This window comes from Hakea prostrata, chromosome 4, assembly GCF_041222555.1.
Source record: "Hakea prostrata isolate BN-2017 chromosome 4, UWA_Hpros_2, whole genome shotgun sequence".
Classification (NCBI taxonomy): domain Eukaryota; kingdom Viridiplantae; phylum Streptophyta; class Magnoliopsida; order Proteales; family Proteaceae; genus Hakea; species Hakea prostrata.
In genome coordinates this window covers 2414169-2427322 of record NC_142603.1, presented here as the reverse complement: position 1 = coordinate 2427322, position 13154 = coordinate 2414169, and the positions used below count along the sequence as shown (strand labels likewise).

The window sequence follows — 13154 nt, the reverse complement described above, 5'->3', positions numbered from 1 at the left end:
GCCAGGTTAAGGTGGCTTTTTAGAGCCATCCTGGGTACCCTACTCGAGGTTTCGGCCAAGGGGTGTTTTGTGTTCAGTCACTAAGTGGCTGAAATGTTAATTTTAGTTATAGGTACCAGTCTTCTGATTCATGCCCAGTCGTATTCTATGATCAGGCTGATGAGTGGATGAGGAGATTGCAGTTGGATTTGATATTTCTCTTCTACCAGTTTATTGGCCTTTATTAGATATTTGAAATTCTGCACCCTCTATATCGTTAAGTATTATAACTCTGGAATGTTCTTATATGAGGGAACAGTGTCTTCTGCTTAGTTATCTGTTAGTCTAGAAGTTTGAATTGTCAGTGTTGCAGTATACTTGTAGGAAAAGTTTCTAAAAGGGTTTCTACCTTTTCTTTTGAATGCTGGAAGGCCTATCAATCTATTAAGTCTAGGTTTGCATTTTTGATCCATATTAGTTTTGAGTTGTTAAATATTCAACTTTGTGGTAGAACTCCAACTGAAATGTCAAGTAAGTTTTTATCTTAAATAGATAGATAATTTTGCACGTATTTATGATAGTGTTTTTATAAATAGTAAGGGTGCCATTTTTCTATCTTTTGTCTTTTTCTTCAATCACTTCTGTGGTTTAAGGATTGGAATCAAATTGCACAGATTGGATTTGTTATCCCAGTGGATCTGCTGATCTACTAGAAATATTGGTTTTCATGTGCAGTTTTTTTCCTCTGGAACATGGTCAGGGGTCCAGATACTCATAGTTGAATCACTAGTCATGATTGGTGCCATTCTGACTGCTGTAGGCTGCTTACTTTTCTTTCCAAAGTTCTCACATAACATCAATATTTTTCTGGATAAAGAAATAGGTAATTTGGAGGGTCATGAAATACTTAGAGACGAATTACTTCAATACCTTCCGAGAGTTTGATTTGGTTGTTTTAGATGACGAGTTACAGGTTTGCTCTGATGTGTGAAATTTGAATGCCTCTTTGAAGGACTGGTTTTGAAGGACCACAATGGCATTGATATTTATGTTTTTTTGGCTTCACTTTCCTAAGATTAATTCCTTCATTTGTTTATACTTTGACACGTTACTCTCCATGATGATGTTCCAATGCTCAAGAACTGTGCTTATATCACTGTGATTTCTATATTGATATCCCTTCTCTTCTTGTTTTTCTGGTCCTTATTTTGGAATCTCTTTTCTTAATATATTTGTTGCCATTCCCCTAATTCCTTCATTTGTTTATCCTATGGCATGTTACTCTCCATGATGATGTTCCTATGCTCATATCACTGTGCTCATCACAGTGATTTCTATATTGATATCCCTTCTCTTCTTGCTTTTCTGTTCCTTATTTTGGAATCTCTTTTCTTAATATATTTATTGTCATTCCCTTTGATCCTCCTTTTTGTAATGCTTGGTCTGCCTTTTCTTTAGGATAATTACAATCTAATGACATAAACCATTTGGTTGGCAGTCTTGCAGTTATTGCAAGGAGGCGGCCCCTCCACTACAGCAGTGTTCTTTCTGCACTTCTTGGTTTTGACACAAACTTTGAGACACGTAGGAGTGGACATGCTGCGAGTATCCAGTATTCTGTAAGGACAGCCTTCCTTGGGTTCCTAAGGTGTACCCATCCAGCCATTATGGAGGTAAACTGATTTTTCTGCTCTTTTTTTTTTTTTTGTGTATTCATTTATTTTTTAGTGTTTTGCCATTTAAATCTATCAAAAGATTCACTGATCCAGGAAGGTTAATGTCTAACTGATCAACCGAAACAGTGTGTGATGTGCTAATCCCATCGATGTTGATGCCCATGTGCGTGCTTTCATTGGCACCAATGATCTGGTAGTGATCTCTTGCCAATATAGATATGGGGAGGTTTATAATGTCGGGAGCATGACCCACCTATGCTAGCCCCTCCTGACTCTTTATATTTCCTTCCGCAACAGAGGGGCTGGGGTTTGGAAGACGAAGACTCAGGAGAGCATATGCTGTGCTTCCTGACAGACTTTGTTTGCCCATATATATCAGATTTTTTTTTTGGGTAGAAGCCCATATATAATATTTTAATTAAATGAGGGTTTCGGAAATCAAAGGGAGGTGGTATTTGAGCAGAGAAGTGCCGATCATTATGAACTCCACAAATCTAGTCGTAGGACTGTATTATTTAAGGGGGAACACATAAGTAACCATATAACTAATTTTTCTGTCTTCGTTGTTACAGAATTGACTTTTTTTTTTCCTTCACAAAAATAGGGGTGGAATACAGGAAATGAATGCTTAAGGTTGTTGTCTTGTGGATATCCACACACACCAAAAAAAGAAGAAGAAGATATTTGCTGAAATCCTTCTTCCTTTTTTCATTGGGGTGGGGGCTGCTCTCGTGGAAGATTTTTGAAGTGTCATCAGTGGTGGTCTTCTCTTCCCACTCGGAGGGTGTAGGGGTTAGGGATGAACTGATGAAGTTTATATTCTTTGCTGTTTTTTGTTTTGAGTGAAATCGGAGGGCTGCTACTTTGTTTTCATTTGCCCTCTTAACCTGTAAGTTTGCACAACCTTTGGTTCAAGGTTAGATAGAAGTCTTGTTGCTTATATTTCAAACAAGGAAAGAAAAAGACACCTCGACCTATTCAAATTGGAGACTAAAAATATGCCTCAGATGTTTAAATCACATAATTCTTCTAATCTAAAACCTCAGTTGAGATGATTAGTAGAATAAGAAGATCATTTCGGTCACCTTGTAATGCTAATTCACATTGTAGTTCTGCAAAAGAGAGAATTTTTTCTTTCATACTTGGAAGGTCAAGGTTCTAACTACAATTTGACTGTAAAAATTTGGAGTTCATATTCAAATGTCCACTATTTTTTCCCCCAAATATTTTTTGTGTCTTGATCTTCTTTATTTGGCTTCCATTGTGGTATTAATGTTTTTTTGGTTCCACATAGATGCTCATAACCGTGAATTTACATTCTGACTTTATGTTTTAATCAGTGATTGCATATTTGAAACCTTGAACATGATAATAAGACCCTGAATTGGGTTCTGATTAAATTCTATAATATTGTGGTCGGTCATTTATGGACATATCTTCGTTTAACTATTTGATATCTAAGTTACAATCCTCATGCATAAAACCGTTTGACTCATCATATACTCTATTGCAATCTCAGTCACGTGAGAGGCTACTAAGGGCTTTGCGAGCAATGAATGCTGGAGATGCTGCTGATCAAGTAATACGGCAGGTTGAGAAAATGATGAAGAATGCTGAGCGTGCTGCACGTGATGCTCGATTGGCAAAGGTATTGAGATTGGAAAGCATGGTTCTTATTGATCCTTCTGTATTGTGTTAATTGCATTAAACCTTTTCAATCTCCTTAATGGGTTATCATTGTTTAAAGGTGGTCTATTTTCTGATGATCAGGACAATCAAACATCAAGCGCATTACCTTTTTCTGGGGATTTAGTTAAGAAACGGCCCATGCTTCAGGAAAATGATGGTCTCACTAATACCGATGAAGTTACTGGTAAACGAGCTCGTTATGGTCATCAAGGAAACTCAGCATTTTCCAATGAGATACCTGATGATTCTAGGCAGGATGATATCGCTGCAAATGGAGTAACTCCTAAGCTGCCTTTGATGGACAGTGACTCCACGCCTGTGGAACAAATGATTGCCATGATTGGTGCTTTACTGGCACAAGGGGAAAGAGGTGCCGAATCCCTTGAAATTCTAATATCAAAGATTCATCCTGATCTGTTGGCCGATATTGTAATAGCTAATATGAGGCACTTACCTAATAATCCCCCTCCCTTGCTAAGCAGACCTGGGAATTTTCCTATAGCTCCATTGGCGAGTTCATCTAGTACGTCATCACAGGTGGCACCTAGCACTCCTGTAGTTTCGGTGCAGTATCCAGCTGCTCCAATACAAGCTACATCTGCTTCTGCAGTAACAAACAGCACATCTATGCCTGATATCCCTAATCTTCCTGCCGATTATAAACGTGACCCACGAAGGGTATACTATTTCAACATATAAGCTCACAGCTATTAGATTATTATCTTCAAGCTTCATGAGATTTTCTCAAAGTATCATGCATTTTGGTGTTTATTTTAAACAGTTACATCTGCAAACTAACAGTTTTAAGTCTTTCCAGGATCCTCGTCGGCTAGACCCACGACGTGTGGCTGTACCCAGTGGAGCACAGTTAGTGTCTCTGAAGGAGGATACTGGTGACTTACTATCTGGACTTGACAGTTCTGCTTCTCTGAGTAGACCTCTTACATCTCCTGTGGTGGTAAAGGTGGAAAATGCTTCAGTACCTATGGTAAACAAAAGTGATTTTGAACTTTCGGAAAGTTCAGTTGCTCCAGCAACCGACCAACTAATATTTGAAGAAAATTTGGAGTTTTTGGATGAAAATAAAAAGGAAGAACTGGTTGAAGAGGCCAAGGTTATTACTACTGCAGATCCTGCCCATTCTCCTGTGGCCGATGTAGTCCACGATTCTATGGTGTCAATACCAGTAGGTAGTACAATGACTGATGGGGTTGATCCATCTTATTCACTGGAATTTGATCAGCGTTCCCCTGTTGGCTCTAGCACATCCGCCTCTGAAGAGACCTCTCAAGATTTCCCCCAGCTTCCTCCTTATATTGAGTTGACAGAAGAGCAGAAAAAGAGTCTAACTAAATTGACAATTGAAAGAATTTTGGGGTCATGCAAGCAAATACAGCTGACAGACTGTAGTGAGATGCACATGGCATTGCTTGCTCGCTTAGTTGCTCAGGTACTGATGGCTTGAATTATAATTGATCCTCTGTTCCATTTCCTTTTTCTGTGTATGTGAGTGCATCTGTTTTATTTGTTTATTTTATTTTTTCTGTGGGGTGTGGGTCTTCAAACCCCCTTGCATTTAACTGTACTTTATCCGTTTATTGGGCTAAACAATTGATTATATCAGCAATTGGTGTCCAACCTTGTCTTCTTGGAAATGCTGTGCAATGCCAGCATATCTCTGTTCTCTCTCCTACTTTTTTTTCATATAACTTCTGGGAATGTTCACAGGTTTGTGGCAGTTTAACTTGGAGACTACTTTACAATCCCCCTTTTTTTTTTACACCACTTGAAATTTAATATGACTTTTAGGTTCAGTATTCTTCAATCTCTCTCTCTCTCTCGATATAAATTTCTACTTCATTTTTTTGACAGATGGATGCTGATGATGATGTCATTGTAATGCTGCAAAAACATCTACTTTTGGATTACCAACACCAGAAGGTCTGTTGATATATAATTCAATGGCCTATAGGCTTCTACATTGCTTCATTATTTTTTTTTTATCTTTAACTGCCTGAGGATTATTATTGATGCTGTTAAAGTTTTGGATCTAACCTATCACTTGACAAAGTAGTTCATGGAAAAAAAATTTGAGTGATGTTTGTCCTGGAATATTGACCGGGTGAGCTGCTTGTTTTTGCCTTCAATATATCCTTCCTAGTCATTATGGGCACATTTGCCCAACTGACGTGTCTGAAGAAGTCAATGTTGGACTTTTTGGATCCTTAGAAATAGCTTATGAGAAAGCTTTACCAAAAAGGGGAATTTCCTAAGAAAGCAAGAGGCTGAAGGACCTCACTTGATCAAAACTGATAAGAGGAACATGATGTTGTTGGAATTGAAAATTTCTAGGTTAACACCAAACCAATCCCCTCCCCCCCCCCCCTAAAAAAGAAAAGAAGAAGAAGAAGAAGAAGAAGAAGAAGAAGAAGAAGAAGAAGAAGAAGAAACAAGATTCATAACAAACAAAGGTCATATATGTAGGACCATTTGATAATCCACCAAGTGTTTCTGCTTTGAAAAACACCAGAAACAGTCTTGCTTGTTCCTGGAAGCAGAAACGATTTTTTAGGCATTTGATAAAACTTGCTTCTAGAAGCAAAAACACTATCAGTAAGCTTTTAGCAGAGTTCTTTTGTTTAGTATGTCAAATTCTATGACCTCTCTAAAATCTTTCACTTGAACCTACTCCGTGCCCAACATTTGTTTCAAGAAATAGATGCAACAACAAGACACTATCAATAGGGTTTTAGCAGAGTTCTTAAGTTTAGTATGTTATTCCATGAACTCCCTCTCTAAACTCTTTACCTTGAAAAGAAACAGATGCAACAAGAAATAGTTGTTGCATAAAAACTATTTCTTGAAGCTGAGATTTTCATAAATTTCAATTTATGTTTAAAAAAATCACTTGAAACAAAACAGTTTTATCTAATGGTTTTTGGCTGATTTTTCTGTTTCTTGAAGCAAGAAACACCAGAAACTGTTTTTTGGTGGGTTATCAAACAGGTCCATAATTTTTTTTTCTTTTCTTTGCTCTTTTAGGCTGTGTTTGGTTGGCTAGGAAATAACCAAAAAAAAAAAAAAAAAACCAAAAACCAAAAAAAGTGGCTTTCTTGCAAGTGCTCGTTGGATTTGGAACATTTAGTAGCAGAGAGAAGGTTTTGGTTTCAAAATTTAAAGTCACTTGGGATGGACGCAAATTTTATCACCATTCTAAAGGAATTCTTACCTCACTAGCAAGCAAGGTTCAAAATCTCAGTTTCCAGGCTGGTTTTGGCCAGCCTTGAAACCTAGATGGTGGCAAAATTTCGGCCATCTTGTCCGAAAACTGTATTTTTTCCAGGTAGGTTCAATGGCTAGTTTCCGCCATATTTTGATGTGTCTTACCCTGTTTAAAACATAAATAACACATCGGAAAAGGTATTTTGCACAAAAAACCAATGAAAAGTATTCATTCATATCCTACTACTTGAGAGACGTGTCTGTTCTGATAAATACAAAGAGATGTAAATTGAAACCAAAGTACTTTAAATGTCTCGTACAATCAATGGAACTACTTTTTAATTATCATATTATTTATTAATTACATTATTAACTAAATTTAATAGCAAAAACATAAACTTCATGATAATAAATCACACCAATACCTGTTCTAATTTTACACTACTTCTAAGCGTAAAACAGAAAACAATTGTTATTTCTTTTTCAATTCTTAAATAAGTACAACTACTACTTAATAATTTTCAAATAATTTAAATAAATACTAATAAATTCGACACCATCAAGGCATGGATCAAGTGACGGTGCGTCACATATATAAGATTCAATGTCATTATCTTGTATAGGTTCTTTTTTTATTATTATTTTTTTTCCCCTTTTCAAAATATGTAATATGGAAATTAATTCTTAAAACCAGAAATAAAAAATTGTTAGCACTCAAAAAAAAAATAATAATAATAATAAAAGACACGTCCATAGATCAAGCTGAAGTAAACATATACTGATTTGAAAACAAATAGACATGTTATAAGCCATCAACCATCAAGAAATAAAAAATTTGAATGAATGTACGTACCTAACTTCAAGATGTGTTTAATCCCCAAAGCATTAGCAAGAAAGATGTTTTATAGGAGTCTAGTGATTTGAGGGGGGGGGGGGGATGAGAATCAAGAGGCAAAAAACCAAAAAATGGCTGACATTCAAAAGCAAAGGGGCGGTATCGAGACGAGACTTGCGCGAAGCCTGCAGATCTTGTATAAACTAGCCCCTTTTGTTTATAAAAGATACAAGAGAGATGGTCCAGCTCGATCAGAATATCGACCCAGATGGACCAGAATCTGGTGTAAAAACCTTGGTCGGTAGCTTGTCTCGTTTTCCTCATAACCAAAATTTCGGCAAAATCTTGAACCATGCTGGCAAGAAAACTGGAGTATTTTATGGGGTGATATTTCCGGCCTTCTGGGTGCCTTAGGCGGTGGGGTTGTTGGTCACTTGATTGAGTCTGAGATTTATCTATCTTCCTTTCACCAGATATTTTTATACAACAACAACAATAAGCCTTGTCCCAATTAAATGGGGTCGGCTACATGGATTCTTGCCTTCCAATCAGTTCTGTTCGAGGCCATGCTAGATACAAGGCCTAAACTATACATATCCTTTCTCACCACTTCTCTTAAGGTTGTCTTAGGTCTACCCCTAGCTCTTCTAGTTCCTTCAATTTGGATTATATCACTTCTCCGTACAGGGGCATTTATAGGTCTCTATTGAACGTGGTCATGCCACCTCAAACGACTTTCTCAAAGCTTATCATTTATGGGAGCGACTCCCAAACCAACTCTAATATGATCATTTCTTATCTTATCCATCCTAGTTTTGCCACTCATCCATCTTAGCATCCTCATTTGCTACACTGAGTTTATGTATATGATTCTTTTTAATAGCCCAACACTATGCATTGTACATCATAGCTAGTCGAACAACGGTCCTCTAAAATTTTCCTTTAAGCTTTAATGGAATACGCCGATCACACAAGACCCCGGACGCACTTCTCCACTTCATCCACCCTATTTTAATTCTTTGGGGAACCTCATCCTCTAAATCACCTCTTTTACTTATGATTGAACTTAGTTACCTAAAACAATCACTCTGAGGAATCTTTTTATCGTCAAGTATCACCACCTCATCGTCTGCTCGATCATGGCTAAAGTTACAAACTATATATTCTGTCTTTGATCTACTTAGTTTAAAGTCTTTTGATTCTAAAGCTACTCTCTATGATTCTAATTTGGTATTAATCCCCACTTGAGTCTCATCAATCAACACAATATCATAAGCAAAAAACATACACCAGGGGACCTCATCTTGAATGTCTTTGGTTAATTCATCCACTACAAGTGCAAATAAATATGGGCTTAAAGTTGATCCTTGATGTAGCCCCAGTGTAATTGGGAATTCATTACTTTGTCCCCCCACTGTTATTACACTTGTCACCGAACCATCATACATATCCTTAACTATATCTACATATTTACTTGCAACACTTCTTTTCTCTAGTACTTGCCAAATTAACGCTCTAGGGACTCTATCATAAGCTTTTTCTAGGTCAATAAATACCATATGAAGGTCTTTCCTACATTCTCTATACCTTTCCATAAGTCTCCTAATTAGGTAAATAGCCTCCGTTGTAGATCTTCCCGACATAAACCCAAATTGGTTCTCCGTAATTGTAGTGAAGTGTCTCAAACGAGTTTCAATTATTCTCTCCCATAATTTCATAGTATGGCTCATCAATTTAATGCCCCTATAGTTATTACAACTTTGAATATCTCATTTATTTTTGTAAAATGGAACCACGATGCTTCTCCTCCATTCATCTGGCATTTTCCCAGTGCTCATAATCTTATTAAACAACTTAGTCAACCAAACTAGTCCATGGGTTCCCAAGCTCCTCCATACTTCTATTGGGATTTCATTAGGTACTTGTGGCTTGCCGAGTTTCATCCTTCTTAATGCTTCTTTTACTTCGGACATCGAAATTCTACGTATATAAGTTAGAAAATTGGTGCCTTGGTGAAAGGTGTAATCGTTTGAATCATAAGTGCTTGAAGTATGCTCATTTAATAGACTAGAGAAATAGATTTTTCCATATTTTCTTAATGTCCTCATCACATACTAATACTTTACCATCTCCATTGTTAATACATCTAAAAATGGTCAAGATCTCCACTCTTCCTATCCCTCATCTTAGCTATCTTATAAATAGATTTTCCCCCTTCCTTCGTGCCCAACTTATTGTATAACTCCTCATCCTTCTTTTCCCTTGCTTTTCCCGCAATTTTTTTAGTTTCATTTCTATCCAACCTATACCTTTGAAGATCCTCAACATCCTTAGTTCTTTGCCATGCCTTAAAACTAGCTTTCTTATTCCTAATGGCAGCTTGAACCTCACTATCCCACCACCAAGTCTCTCTATAAGAATGGAGCTTTCCTTTTGATTCACCTAAGACATCTTTAGCCACCTTCTTGATACACATAGCCATCTCTTTCCACATCGCATTGGTATCCCTTTTAAAACCCCACTTTCCTTGTTTGACAATTTCATTAACGAAGGATTTCGAGCACTCTCCTTTCAAGTTCCACCATCTTATCCTGGGATAGCTAACCTTGGACCTTTTATGTGTTTTTGGGGTTAAGCAAATATTCAAGACCACAAGTCTATGTTGCGCAATTTAGCTTTTCCCCAGTATCACCTTGCAATCCTTGCACAACAATCTATCAGTCCTTCTAGTTGGGAAGAAATCTATTTGGCTTCTATGATGTCCACTTTTGAAGGTAATTAAATGCTCATATCTATTTTTGAAGTATTATTTATAATAGATAGATCAAAAGCAATAGTAAAATCTAAAATTGAAATCCCTTCCTTATTCCTCTCTCCAAAACCATATCCTCCATGTACACTCTCATAGCCTCTTTGATCTTTTCCAATATGTCCATTTAGATCATCTCCTATGATAATCTTTTCTCCTCGACGAATTCCTTGCATTAATCCATCCATATTTTCCCAAAATTCTAGCTTTAGACTTTCATCCAATCCTATTTGAGTTGCATATGCACAAATTATATTTATGAACTCTTTCTCAATTACAAGCTTGATAGCAATAATCCTATCACCCACTCTTTTAACGTCCACCACATCCTTTTTGAAATCCTTATCCACTATTATACCTACTCCATTTTTATTTGTTTTATCCCCAGTATACCAAAGTTTAAAGTCATCCAACTCTTTGGCTTTTTTACCCTTCCATCTAGTCTCTTGAATGCAAGCTACATTAATCCTTCTTTTCCTCATAACATCTATCAATTCTAAGCTCTTATTAGTTAAAGATCCTATGTTCCAAGTTGCCAATCTAATCCTACGTTTTTGAACTAGCTTCTTTACCCGCACTCGTCCACGGCGCGGGAACCGTTGTCTACTTATCACCGCATCCGGATGCCGATGCGACGCGTCACTTACAGGGGACGCCCTAGCTAACCCTTGCCCACTTATCACTACACCCGGGCCATATTGTAGCGCGTCGCTTCTTTTGTCAGGGAACGACCTAGCATAGCTTTTATCATATAAGGTCGAATCCATGAAAAGGGTTTGTCTAGATTTTTTCCAATGCCAGCTGCCGACTTGATGCACCAACCCTCCTCCTTTACCCGGGCTTGGGACCGGCAGCAAAACACTAGCGGAGTTTTTCACCAGATATTTTTATGATTGTCATTAAAGCATCTTATATCACATAGGGTTAAGCTGCTCATATGGTCAACTTAATGGTTAGTTTTTTTGTTTGTTTCAGAACAGTGGTCTTTCTGATCACCTTGGGATGTGGTAACCTTGGTTGACTGCATTATAATCTTCCTAACCAGAACTTTTCTTTCTTCTTTTTAGCTGTGTTTGCATGCTTCTCTTTGACTTTCTTACTTACTGATATGGTAAATATCTGATTTTAGGCTCATGTTAAGTTTATTTTTTATTTTTTAATGAAATTTCACTAAAAGTGCATTGAAGATATCTGGATGAATGTTTTCACTAAAGCTTTGAAACATGAATCTCTCTTCTTTTTTCTTTTTCTTTTCTTTTTTTTTTTAAAACCAGGGGCATGAGCTTGTGATGCATGTACTGTACCATCTCCATACTCTCGTTATTTCTGAGTCTGATCAGCAGTCTTCATTTGCTGCCACTATGTACGAAAAGTTTCTCTTGGCCATGGTAGGGATCCTTAAGTTCTCACCTTTCATTAACAGTAATAAGGGGAAAAAATTATTTACACTATACTTAATGTAGGCAAGGTCTTTGTGGGAGACGCTTCCAGCTTCAGATAAATCTTTCAGTAGGCTTCTTGGTGAAGTTCCACATCTGCCCGACTCTGCCCTGAAAATGTTAGAGGACATCTGTTATGCTGATGGGTTTGGTTTCCATGGGAAAGATGTACGTGATGGTGACCGTGTGACACAGGGCCTTGGTGCTGTATGGAGCTTGATCTTGGGCCGTCCACTTAATCGGCAAGCCTGTTTAAATATTGCATTGAAGGTAAATTTCTCTTATTGTTTGTAAGAATTTGGTAAAGAAAAACATGTACTTGATATGCTTTCTTAGTCTTCAATAGATAGGTGAAGGTGTGGAGTTATCATGACAAGTTATCTGGAGTCTCTGTCTTGCTCTCAAAACTCCTTTCAATTATTGTCGTTGGAAGACTTTGGTAGTCACAGTCTGTACCTATTAGTATGGCTGCATTTCTCTACTGTCTATACCTCCCATCCATGATGCAGCATGTGTTTGTTCTCAGTTTGGTGTTGAAACAATTTTGTTGAAGAATTCTCACCACTCTCCCCTTTCATGCCCCCATCCACAGCATGAGCCAACCCCCCCCCCCCCCCCCCCAAAAAAAAAAAAAAAAAAAGAAGCCAATGTGCTTTCAAGTTCTTTTGCTAGTCTGATCTCTATAACTAGTGCTTTTCGTCTGTCATATTAATCCAAGACAATGCTCTTTTCCAGTAGTAACACTTTTCTCTAGTCTGGGTTTGGGCCAGAACTCTATTAGTTTATATTTTGTGGATAACTGTTTATGTGGGTTTGATCTCACCTTAACCTCTGATGATTAATGATGACCCAGGATTCTGAAAGAGCCAAATGTGAAAACATGACCAATTAAAAGGGAATAGAAGAAAAGCATTACTAGTGTTGGGGACAGGAAACCTAGCTTCCAGGCTATTTTTTGGCTTATTACGTGGGAGGAATAAGTGAGATGGGTCAATAAAAATCTCTACATTCATTGCTCTCGGCTGATCAGACACCCCCTACCAATTTATTGTAATAAAGTTTGTGCCAAATATTGTATATGTAATAAGAAACCACTAGGAGTGTGGCTTCACATCTAAAAACTACCTTCAAATATTATGGAGTTTCTACTAACCGATGAAAGTCAAAGAACCTAAGTGAGATCATTGACTAGATGACTATTTGTCTGCACTGCATTGTTCTTGATTGCAACTCTACAGACCACTGAACGTGTACAACTTCAAGTTATTATTAGTAGTCTGGTTTTGTTTGATGTAGCAGGTTGCTTGTTTCCCAGGGGCTTTCATTTTCAATATATTCCCTCTTCACCAAAAAAAAAATTAAAATTAGTAGACTGGTTTTGGTGTACCTTCAGTGTATGTATGAATTAAAAATAAATTAAAAACAAGGGCGTATGTATGAATTACAGTTGAATGCATATCTAGTTCCAATAGAACTGGCAGTGGCATCCTTATAGGGAATAGCTT

General features: G+C 37.3%; 1 protein-coding gene across 1 annotated transcript in view; it reads left to right on the top strand.

The window, feature by feature from the left end:
- Nucleotides 1–13154, top strand: part of LOC149017052 (symplekin) — a 46262-nt gene that overhangs the window by 12230 nt on the left and 20878 nt on the right. Inside the window, exons 6-12 of the mRNA XM_089151353.1 lie at nt 1478–1652; nt 3175–3303; nt 3426–4022; nt 4162–4794; nt 5217–5285; nt 11485–11598; nt 11674–11919. Coding sequence (XP_089007479.1) covers nt 1478–1652; nt 3175–3303; nt 3426–4022; nt 4162–4794; nt 5217–5285; nt 11485–11598; nt 11674–11919 — 1963 coding nt within the window. The remainder of the gene's footprint in view (nt 1–1477; nt 1653–3174; nt 3304–3425; nt 4023–4161; nt 4795–5216; nt 5286–11484; nt 11599–11673; nt 11920–13154) is intronic.